The sequence below is a fragment of the Mytilus trossulus genome, chromosome 2, assembly GCF_036588685.1.
Source record: "Mytilus trossulus isolate FHL-02 chromosome 2, PNRI_Mtr1.1.1.hap1, whole genome shotgun sequence".
NCBI classification, from domain to species: Eukaryota; Metazoa; Mollusca; class Bivalvia; order Mytilida; family Mytilidae; genus Mytilus; species Mytilus trossulus.
The window spans coordinates 41,254,148-41,266,879 of NC_086374.1; the positions used below are offsets into that span (position 1 = coordinate 41,254,148).

General features: G+C 30.8%; 1 protein-coding gene across 9 annotated transcripts in view; it reads left to right on the forward strand.

Annotated features, from left to right (window-relative positions):
- LOC134707260 (ecotropic viral integration site 5 ortholog-like) overlaps window positions 1-12,732 on the forward strand; it is a 54,065-nt gene that overhangs the window by 14,417 nt on the left and 26,916 nt on the right. For all 9 annotated transcript variants that reach the window (XM_063566875.1, XM_063566871.1, XM_063566878.1 and 6 more), the window contains 7 exons: window positions 2,104-2,243; window positions 3,190-3,275; window positions 5,339-5,563; window positions 9,539-9,613; window positions 10,731-10,856; window positions 11,419-11,562; window positions 12,339-12,428. In XM_063566875.1, coding sequence (XP_063422945.1) covers window positions 2,104-2,243; window positions 3,190-3,275; window positions 5,339-5,563; window positions 9,539-9,613; window positions 10,731-10,856; window positions 11,419-11,562; window positions 12,339-12,428 — 886 coding nt within the window. The remainder of the gene's footprint in view (window positions 1-2,103; window positions 2,244-3,189; window positions 3,276-5,338; window positions 5,564-9,538; window positions 9,614-10,730; window positions 10,857-11,418; window positions 11,563-12,338; window positions 12,429-12,732) is intronic.

Genomic DNA, 12,732 nt, shown 5'->3' on the forward strand with positions numbered 1-12,732 from the left:
CAGTTGACCCCTTTAGGAGTTATTGCCCTTTATAGTCAATTTTTAACAATTTTTCGTAAATCTTAGTAATCTTTTACAAAAATATTCTCCTCTGAAGCTACTGGGCCAAATAATTCCAAACTTTAAATGAATGTTCCTTATGGTATCTAGTTAGTAAATTGTATCTAAAGTTTTGATCTATCAACAAACATGGTCGCCATTGCTAAAAATAGAACATAGGGGTCAAATGCAGTTTTTGGCTTATAACTCAAAAACCAAAGCATTTAGAGCAAATCTGACGTGGCAAATATTGTTTATCAGGTCAAGATCTATCTGCCCTGAAATTTTCAGATGAATCAGACAACCTGTTGTTGGGTTGCTGCCCCTGAATTGATAATTTTAAGGAAATTTTGCTGTTTTTGTTTATTATCTTGAATATAATTATAGATAGAAATAAACTGTAAACAGCAAAAATGTTAAGCAAAGTAAGATCTACAAATAAGTCAATTTGACCAAAATTGTCAATTGACCCCTTAAGGAGTTATTGCCCTTTAAAGACTTTTTTCACAATTTGTTCATCATGTTGACTTACTTTAAAAAATCTTCTCCTTTGAAACTGCTGTATCAATTTCAGCCAAACTTAGGCTAAATGAGTTTCAGAGTATCTAGTATAAATTTTATATTTTATTTCCTTGTATGTCAAGAAACATAGCTCCTATGGCTAAAATAGAACATAGGAGAACATGATTATTTTTTTTGGCTTTTGAAGAAAATAGGACGATCCAAAAAACATTTAAATAAATTGAAAAGTCAAAATAATCATTGATGAGAGATTTAACCAAAAGAATTAAGGTGAGCGATTCAGGCTCTTGAGAGCCTCTTGTTTTTGTAATAAATTTGTTCTGTCTTAAGAGCAAGGTCATCAAATCAAAATCAGGACATAGCATTAAAATATCTTAAAAGGATGAAAGTTGCTCTAAAAATAACTGATGAATGAAAACTGTAGCTGAAAATCTTTTCCCTATACAATTTCAGATGAAGTTTTAAAGATTTACTAATAATATGCATGGTAAACTTTTACTACCAAAGTTCTCTCCTGTCTTTGTCATTTTGTAATAATAATGTCCATTCTGTCTATAAATTGAATGGATGCATAGTAAAATGTTGTAAAAATGATAAAATATTTGGTTATTGTTGTTTACTGAACAATCAGTAGTGATTGTCTGTCAGGAGGATTTAATTCAAACTATCCTGAAATGTAAATTATAGTGGTCAGGCAATTTTTATAGAGACATCAAAAAATTTGTTAAAGTTGATGATGGAAAGTGTGTGACAGACAATGAGTATAATTTTGAGTTTTAATACTATACAGATTATGTCGAGTTGAGAAATTTTGAGTTAAAAATATAAATGTAATTGGTCCTGTTATGAAAATCTTCATCTGTCCTTCTGTACATATTACCCTATATTTATCTCTATAAAATGAGAATGATTTAAAAAAAATAATAGCAAAGTTCAATCTGATATACTTCTGCATTTGTTTCCTCATTACAGTTATATATAACAGTTCTCTCTAATATCTGATTTAATCTCAGTAAAGATAACAAAATGTCAAATCTATGGAATGCCTGTCTCTTTATTACAATATTGAAAAAAGAAATTCTGGAATGTTACTAACATTTCTGATTAATAACTTTCATTTATAACATTTCCTTGTTTTTTAATAAAACATTATATTTTTTAGTATTATCAAATTTCATTCCTTTATTGATAACCAGTATAAATATAATGAAAGCAGGAAGTCAGCCCTTACATACATAAAGAAAACAAAGAGTAACACAAAACCTGGACAAAAATTCACCTCTACATACATTAAACATTTATCATTTTATTGTTTATTTCATTAAATATAGACATGGTTCACTGTTGGATACAAAGTATTAAAAAAGTTAAGAGCCCCAGGAAACATTTGCATTTGTAAAATCAGTTTGAAGCTTCCCATACAATGAATAGTAGTTATTTGTATCAAACAAAGTAAAATGACAATTTTCATGAATAATTTAGTTTAAGTATTGCAAAGCTTAGTATTTTCTCATAATAATGATCTTTTCTCATTTATTATAGGAGGTTACTGTCAGATGAAAAATCTGCATTCAATTCCACACCGTCACCAACTTTAGGACATTCACGACAAGGCTCAGCCTCTAGTGTTGTGTCTTCAGTATCATCCAACAGTCAGCAACACTCAGAGGAAGATGGCACTGGTAGAGTATTATAAATTTGCCTAATTATCAGCCATATGTAGTGGTTTAGAATCTTTAACAAAGTAGATCATACAGTGATCTATAGAGCAATGTAGATATATAGATTCCTACACTGCAACAAGTGTATTACCATATTTCTCCACTTGAGACAGTTAAATTTTATTATTTAAAGCGCAAGATTTGCTGAGCTTTTTAGATAATTAAAATTTAACTTTCGAGAGTTGAGAAATATTGTAATATACCATTTTTGTGTCGGAAGATTTTCAGAAACTTTTGTTCTTTATATGCGACATCATCAGGTATGGTCACCTTTTTTCATCCCATCACAATAGGAAACTTAATTAATTTTAAGCACACCTGAGGGATAGGACTCAGCTTGTGTAATCATCTCCTTTAAAATTACACTTTTACACCCACCACCTTTAGATTGCTTAGCAAGTTTTTTTGTACCTTGAATCTTCCAAACCCTGCTTGTAAATAAGTTTCTAAGGCCTCAACCCTGTCCCTAGACCATGACAGTGGTGTACCAGCATAACATCAGAACAAATTTTAAAAAAGAGTTTGAAAGGGCTCATTAACCATGTTAACTCATCAGATGGTTTCAAAGCATAACAAAAACTAACAAAAAGTACCAATCTGAAAGCTAGTTTGCAGCTCAATTTCAAGTATTAGAACTAAGTTTTCTGAGACTAAAAATCTGGTTTAGACAGGTATATTTATTCATGACTCAAAATTACACACATTGCATAGGTGAATTTAAAGGCACATGGCTTGTATTCCTGTTGTGCATCTTGCCACAATGATGCATACACATAACTATCAACAAATTAATCACTTGAACAAAGATAAGGCAAGAGAGGTTTTCACAGCAGAAACAAGAATGTTATTATGTAGTTATAACTGAAAATCATATTGTAAAATTGTTAATTTGATGACTTTTTTTCAGGTCAGCCATTTGGTAATCTCTGGGATATTTGGGGAAAACTTGTAAATGACTGGGACAATGCTAAAAAGAAACCTGCATATCTAAAGGTAATACATCCTATGAAAGGGTTTTATATAACATACAACAAAGTCTGTTATAAAAAGTGATATACACCATTTGACCATTGAAAAACATAGATATAGAATATGGTTAAGTGTATATACTTTTCTGTGAACTTAAACTTGAAGTCAGGGCAGGTATTGCCTTATTTTAGACTGTATTGCTGAATACGCACAGTGAGGGTTAATTGTGGTCTTACAAAAAACACTTGAATTTATACATAATAGTGTCACTGTCTTAAAAATTATATTTTTGGAGCAACTGTTCATCAATCTTCCCGTCTGTCAGTGCATCTGAAACACATGCTTTTTGAGTAAAATCTTAAGTTAATAAATAAATAATAAACATGTATTAACAATTCAATACATAAGGAAGGGGAAGAAGCTTATTTTAAAATATTTAGGTCAATAGATCAAAGTTCATTGCCACTGCTACTTACATTTATAATATGTTTTTTTCAAGGGGAAAGTTGGGCTCATGTTCTGAGTGATAACTTTAATTTCCTTAGTTAGTTTAAAATGAAACTTATCTATAGAAGGAAGATATAAGGTAGAGATTAACCCTGTCAATTGTATTTGTCAAATGGCAAGGTAACAGCTGTTACTTATAGACCGTACTGAAAATGTAGAAATATAATGTGCAGTTAGTGTTCCTATGTGATTCCCTGAGATCATTTGCAGTATTTTGATAAAACTTTTAAAGTAGTACATGCCGGTAGTAGGAAATTACAAAGCCTATCGATTTGGAGACACATAGGTCAAAGGTTCAGGTCCTCTTTACTTTGTATATATTTTTGTCCAGCAAAAAAAAGTTGCAGAAAGCTCGACATAGGGATAGTGATCTGGTAGTGGTGACAGTGGTGACAGTGGCAGCAGCGGCTTCGGCGGCGTTAGCAAATTCTTTAAATATTTATATTTTAGAAGGTGGTCGACCTGGTTGGTTCATACTTTGTATATAGATGCCTCATGTTACAAAGTTTCTGTCATTCACATGTCCAATGTCCTTGACCTCATTTTCATGGTCCAGTGACCACTTGAAAAGTTCAGATTTTCTGTAATGTTGAATTCTCACTTATTATAAGTAATAGGATAACTATATTTGGTATGTGGGTACCTTGCAAGGTCCATATGGTAGTTTTCACTTGACCTCAACCTCATTTCATGGATCAGTGAACCAGGTTAAGTTTTGGTGGTCAAGTCCATATCTCAAATACTATAAGCAGTAGGGCTAGTATATTAGGTGTATGGAAGGACTGTAAGGTGTACATGTCCAACTGGCAGGTGTCATCTGATCTTGACCTCCTTTTCATTTTTAAGTGGTTATAGTTAAATTATTGTGTTTTGGTCTTTTTTCTCATACTTTATGCAATAGGTCTACTATATTTGTTGTATTGAATGAGTTTAAGGTGTACATGTCTAGCGAGCAGATGTCATCTGACCTTGACCTCATTTTCATGTTTCTGTGGTAAAAGTTAAGTTTTTGAGTTTTGGTCTTTTTATCTAAAACTATATGCCATTGGTCAACTATATTTGGTGTATGGAAATATTTTATGATCTATATGTCAGTCGTGCAGGTTTTATTTGACTGTGACCTCATTTTCACAGTTCATTGCACTGTGTTAAGTTTTTGTATTTTGGTCTATTTTTCTTAAACTATAAGTAATAGGTCAACTATATTTGTGGTATGGAAGCATTGTTAGCTGTACATTACTGCCTGGTATGGTTCCTCCGACCATGACCTCATTTTCATGGTTCATTGGTCTTTATTTAGTTATCTTGTTTAAGTTTATGTGACAGTTGTAATAAAGCTGTATACTTAAGACTATCAACATAGCATAAATGATTAGTAAAGAAGGTGAGACATTTTTAAAAGCGTTTGCACTCTTGTTTTTTTATTTTCGAGGAACAATGATTTCTTTCATTTCAAAATTATTTGGTATGTTGTGAACCAATTGCTTAATCTTATTTCTCTGTAATGCCATTACACTTTGCACTAGTATGCTTAAATTATTTTTTTGGAAAATATCACTTATACAATATTTTTCTTGAAGGAACTTGTGCGAAAGGGCATTCCCCATCCATTCAGAGGGTTAGCATGGCAGCTATTACTGAATGTACACAGCTCTCCACACAAGCAGATGTATGTAGAATATATGAGAGAATCGTCCCCTAGTGAGAGATACATTAGACGGGACATTGCCAGAACGTTTCCAGACCATGAGTTTTTCAAGGAGAAGGATGGTGTGGGACAAGAAAGTTTATTTAATGTCATGAAGGTAAAAAATTCACAAGTAGTTACCAAAGGTGCAATTTTTTCGAAATTTTTAAATTGTTAGGTTTTTAATCATATATTTCTTTTTAAAAGCATTATAATAATAATAATAATCTTTATTTCAAGAGGGTATGCTCAATTAGTACAAACACTATTCTCCCTTGAGGCCCTCACACTCCACTCACAATGCAATTCACACAATTTCTTCGGTTCATTCTGACTATTCCTACATTTTGAAATTTATAGGTAAAATAGTAAAATTTTATGTAGGAGTTCCCAGAATTTTTGTGTAAACAATGGGATTATGTAGGATTATGTTGTAACAACATTAAACTAATGAGATCTTATGAGTCAAGGTAAATGCAGGTAATTCTTATAGAAAATAAAGAAAAAGAAAAAGAAAAATTTATATCCCAATCTTATATTTCATTTAATAATATCAACGGCACAGTTTATGTAAATAATATTCAAATGCACAATATGAATTCATAGCTACAATTTCATGCACAAGTAATTCCAATTATTTACAATACTATATACAAGTAAACAATATCATTTGAAATATCAATGTTAAATCATTCTTTAATCAAAGCAATAAATGGAAGCACCAAAAGTATACTTAATTTATATTTAAATTTAAATTTATTTATAGCACTCACATAGTAATACAACATATAAGAGAATACAAAGTCTTAATCAATGTGCAGGAGATGAGAAGCAGCTTCTCCATACTCGACTTGAGTAAATTCATCTTTCTGTAACCTTATTTTCTATTATTATCTATAATAATTAAGTTTTTGATATTGTATTAATTTTTATACGACCGCAAATTTTGAAAAAATTTTCGTCGTATATTGCTATCACGTTGGCGTCGTCGTCGTCGTCGTCGTCGTCGTCCGAATACTTTTAGTTTTCGCACTCTAACTTTAGTAAAAGTGAATAGAAATCTATGAAATTTTAACACAAGGTTTATGACCATAAAAGGAAGGCTGGTATTGATTTTGGGAGTTTTGGTCCCAACATTTTAGGAATTAGGGGCCAAAAAGGGCCCAAATAAGCGTTTTCTTGGTTTTCGCACTATAACTTTAGTTTAAGTTAATAGAAATCTATGAAATTTTGACACAAAGTTTATGACCACAAAAGAAAGGTTGGGATTGATTTTGGGAGTTTTAGTTTCAACAGTTTAGGAATTAGGGGCCAAAAAAGGGCCCAAATAAGCATTATTCTTGGTTTTCGCACAATAACTTTAGTTAAAGTTAATATAAATCAATGAAATTTTAACACAATGTTTATGACCACAAAAGGAAGGTTGGTATTGATTTTGGGAGTTTAGGTCCCAACAGTTTAGGAATTAAGGGCCAAAAAGGGACCCAAATAAGCATTTTTCTTGGTTTTCGCACCATAGCGTTAGTATAAGTAAATAGAAATCTATGAAATTTAAACACAAGGTTTATGACTATGAAAGGAAGGTTGGTATTGATTTTGGGAGTTTTGGTCCCAACAGTTAAGGAAAAAGGGGCCCAAAGGGTCCAAAATTAAACTTTGTTTGATTTCATCAAAATTGAATAATTGGGGTTCTTTAATATGCTGAATCTAACTGTGTAAGTAGATTCTTAATTTTTGGTCCCGTTTTCAAATTGGTCTACATTAAGGTCCAAAGGGTCCAAAATTAAACTTAGTTTGATTTTAACAAAAATTGAAACCTTGGGGTTCTTTGATATGCTGAATCTAAAAATGTACTTAGATTTTTGATTATTGGCCCAGTTTTCAAGTTGGCCCAAATCAAGGTCCAAAATTAAACATTGTTTGATTTCATCAAAAATTGAATAATTGGGGTTCTTTGATATGCCAAATCTAACTGTGTATGTAGATTCTTAATTTTTGGTCCAGTTTTAAAATTGGTCTAAATTAAAGTGCAAAGGGTCCAAAATTAAACTAAGTTTGATTTTAACAAAAATTAAATTCTTGGGCCTCTTTGATATGCTGAATCTAAACATGTACTTAGATTTTTGATTATGGGCCCAGTTTTCAAGTTGGTCCAAATCAGGATCTAAAATTATTATATTAAGTATTGTGCAATAGCAAGTCTTTTCAATTGCACAGTATTGTGCAATGGCAAGACATATCTAATTTCACAATATTGTGAAATAGCAAATTTTTTTTAATTAAGAGTTATCTTTCTTTGTCCAGTATAGTAAGCAAGAAATATCTGCAAGAATTTTTTTTAATTGGAGTTATCTTTCTTTGTCCAGAATCAACTTAAATCTTTGTTATATACAATATACAATGTATATTCACTTTTTACTACCAACTGATAAATTTAAATAATCTTTACCATTCAGTGATAACAAGCAGTTTTTTTACATCTTAATATTTTATGATGTATTTAAATGAGTAGTAATTGTTGCAAACTCCATTAGAATATTTTAATTGAAATTAGTTTTGGAATAAGGGAAAGGGGGATTTGATTAAAAAATTGGGTTCAATTTTTCTCATTTGAAATTTCATAAATAAAAAGAAAATTTCTTCAAACATTTTTTTGAGAGGATTAATATTCAACAGCATAGTGAATTGCTCTAAGAGAAAACACAAACAAATTTTAAGTTCATTTGAATACATTCATTCTGTGTCAGAAACCTATGCTGTGTCAACTATTTAATCACAATCCAAATTTAGAGCGGAATCCAGCTTGAATGTTGTGTCCATACTTGCCCCAACCGTTCAGGGTTCAACCTCTGCGGTCGTATAAAGCTACGCCCTGCGGAGCATCTGGTTAAAAATCATAATTTGTTAAAATAATGAAATTAATAAATTCTTTGTGCCTGTCCCAAGTGTAACCAAGGAGCCTGAAATTTAGTGGTTGTTGTTTGTTTATGTGTTACATATTTGTTTTTCGTTCATTTTTTATATATAAATAAGGCCATTGATTTCTCGTTTGAATTGTTTTACATTGTCATATCGGGGCCTTTTGTAGCTGACCATGCGGTATGGGCTTTGCTCATTGTTGAAGGCCGTACGGTGACCTTAAAATTGTAAATGTCTGTATTATTTTGGTCTCTTGTGGACAGTTGTCTCATTTGCAATCATTCCACATCTCCTTATTTACATTTGAGGCTGAAGTTGAAAGTGTGGGTAACTATCAATTTTCTGTTTAAAAACTTTTTTTTCAGACTTTCCAGACTTTTAAATGCTTTATATCTACTACTTTTCTTTCATTTTATTTTTATTTTTCCAATGCTTTTTTGGAAATTACATGGTATTAAAATACTTAAAATTATTACTTTATGCATGTTTTCAAACAAGAAAGTCTCATTTTTTACATATAATTAATGATTTTTCTTTAATTTCCACATGTAAATTTACCTTTGACCAAATTAGACACTAATGACTAAACCAACATATTTTGCAATAACAACATGTATTGTTCTTCCACTAATCCCCCATGTAGGAATAGCCAGAATAGTAAAATACAAAATGTAGGAATAGCCAGAAGACACCAATTTCTTCATAACAAAGAAAAACATTAGAAAACATAAATCAAAGTTGATACATAGTCATTTAAATATTTCCTGGATTTTCAAGTAAAAACTTAAAGCAGTTTGTTTTAAAAGTATTTATGTTTGACATGTGTCTTAGTGCTTCTGGTAGTTTATTCCATAAAGTTGGGCCAGAATATGAAAAAGATCTTCTAAATGTGTTTGTTCTTGCCTTTGGTATATTAAGTAATTGGGTAGTATTTGATCTAAGTTGCATTCCATTTTTATTTGAAACATAGGAGATTTTGTTAGACAAAAATTCTGGAACAGATCCATATAAACATCTATGAACATAGATAAAATAAACTCAAGATTTTTAGTTATGTTCTACATGATGTGGAACAGTGTATCAGTTTTAAGCTTTTTGGTTTAAAGTTGAGCGAATTGAAAATTTTACTTTTAAAGATTGATTGTCTAATTAGAACCCCTATTTATTTTTCTAGGCATATTCCCTCCATGACAGAGAAGTAGGTTATTGTCAAGGAAGTGGATTTATTGTCGGCTTACTACTTATGCAGGTAAAAATAATATAAATGTGACCAGTTTAATTTTTAATAGATATATTTCAAAATTCTTATGACAAGGATATTAGGTTTTGAATATATTTCATCAGACCTTATGGCAGTCATTAGTTATAACATCTGCAAACAAATTTGAGAGGTTAAAAATATAGGAATCACCATGTCTGTGCGTCTGTCCATCTATTTGTCTACAAATAAAACAATATTATGCGTAATTATTAATGCTTGAACAAGGTGGTCATACACAATTCCTGTCTGATAGTGAAATATTTTATGAAGATCTCTCTTTAAACACCACAAGGGCTTTGAAAGAAAGATATTATAGAGGTTAATATATATTTGTCATCATTAAAAAGGAATTTATTATGGAAGCCTGTAACAAGCACAATAATGTATGCTGCATATTGACAGCTTTTCACATTCATAAATCAGTAAGCTTAAACAAATGTATGATAAAAGAAACATAATCAAAGATTTTATTGATTACATGATCATTAAAAGACATTCTTATTTTTAGACAAAATGTTTATCATTATTACAAACATGGATCAAAATGTATAATGATGTTATTAAAAAGAAAATAAATGAATTTTTGTACTGTGGATTCATTATTATTTATTGGATACCAATTTCGAGGGTTTCGTGGGTACATGTGAGCCATGAATTTAAATGTTCAACGAAATAAAAATTTCTTTAAAGTTGTATCCAGACTTTGGCAGAACAATGAAATCACATATACAAGGAAATGCAAGGTTTCCGCAATCCACAAAAATTGAAACCCACGATAATAAATAAATCCACAGAAGATGTTATTGAAAACTGATAATGTAGACAAATTCAGTCAGAACATTTATTGGAAATTTTCTATGTTACTGTTGATTCATATATTTTCATGAGTATCAATTTTCATGGATCGCTGAAAAAATGCATTTTAGTGGATATTTGATTTCTTGGTTTTGCCAATCTCTGTATACAAAGCCTATTGAAAATATGTTATTCGTTAAACATTTATATTGTGGATCACAAGTACCCACAAAACCCATGACAATTGGTATCGTACAAATAAAAATGAATCCACAGTAGTTTTGAAATGGAATTTTTGGCTGCTTTACAGATGCCTGAAGAAGAGGCTTTTGCAGTACTTGTTAAATTAATGCAGGACTATCGTCTCAGAGAACTGTTTAAACCTAGTATGGCAGAGTTAAGTTTGTGTATGTACAAACTAGAATGTTTAATACAGGTAAGATTTTCAGTCATGGAGAAGTTGGAAAATAATGTCCACCACTGTTGCCATTTCTTATGTTACATGATAATTATAGAATAACTAATTGAAGTATTCAAATAAAGAAAAATAATCAACAAGTGACGGAAAAACACATGAATTCACGCATGTGCATATTTGAATTCTCTGATTAGTTATTCTTTTTATTACATTGGCAAATTGCTATTAAACAGTTAAATGCAATTAAAGTAGAAAATATCCATGATATCTTTTTTTACGCATTCACAATTTGTTTTAATCAGACCTTTTTGACGTCTTGACACAGATATTGTTGTATGACATCAGAGGAGTGAAATAACTATGTTTATTTCACATTTGAAATTATCAGATTTTATTTGACTGGAAAATCAATGTAATTCATTGCAACCAATGTAATAAAGAAATTTACCCAACAATTTAAAGTTTCTGAAAGATTGAAATGTGGGAGTTTATGACAGTTATATGGTACAAAGTATTGAAAAAGCTAATAACTAACAACAAAACATCATTTTAATGTTTCAATTATAACATTGTTTTTTAGGACCTGCTTCCTGCCTTGTACTTACACTTTCAGTCTCAGGGGTTTTACACATCAATGTATGCATCGTCATGGTTTCTAACATTATTTGCTACAACATTGTCACTGTCTCTTGCTTGTCGTGTGATGGATCTATTTATATCAGAGGTAAGAATTTGTTATTGTCTTTAAAAAAAGGAAAAGTATTACAATTCAAAAGACCATTCTTTAATGTATAGTGCATTAGAGATGTGAAGTGTACCATTTATAAGACAGCTGCCAGAAAGATATCTAGCATTGTCAACATAATACGTTCAAAACAAGTGTCTGTTTAATGTCAAGCTCATTTGCCTGTATCTAAAATAGTTTGAATCAATTTACAGGCACTTGGTGCAAGGCCCCTCTTTTTATTATTTTCTGTGTTCTGAATATTTTCAATTATTATCCACTGTGTGAGGCATTGAGTGGACATTATTTAGGACATCTGTCCGTCCCTAGTCTTGTAATCACTATCATGTGTACAAGTCTTGCTAAAAATTATCGAAGGTTCATTCAAGCATTGTCTCAGACAATAACAGAAGTTAGTGTTTGACACTAAAGACCATTGAACTTGAGCTTTTTTTATATATAAAATTTTGATGTCTTTAATCCAGGCAGGTAATTTTCGTGTTCTACCATTTCATATCTAGAATATAAAGGATCACATCCATAAAATAATCTATAGCAAAAACATTTCAGACAGCATCACATGCAAGCTGAAATACCCTGGAGATGACACACAATTAATAGATGTGAATAAGAGGAAATGCAAGAACATGCAACTTTGAATTCAGTCCATATTCCACACTTCTAAACTTTTTATAAACAATATGTGAATCAGACATTCACATTGTTTAAGGCTATTTTGTAATGTTCCTTACTATGTGTTATTTATTGATTTACAGGGCATGGATATTATATTTAAACTGGGAATTGCAATACTTCAATCTAGTCAAGATTATCTGATGTCATTAGATATGGAAGGGATGTTAAAGGTAAGAGTTGTCTCTCTTACACTATGTGAATAATAACATTACTTTACTGAAATTCACCTTTGCCATTGGTAATGACAAACAAAACAATATAGTCACAAGCTTATCATTGGTGTCAATTTGGTGGAAAGAATAACAATTGAAGGATAATGAAAGTCCTACAAGGATTTTCTCTGACTTTGGGACAATGAAAATAAAAAGAAAACTTTTAGTTATTTATTGGATAGTAGAATGGTTCTGCTACATAAATATGGGCTGTTTTTGACAATACAATACACATGTATTTGGTACTAGCACCATTAAGTCA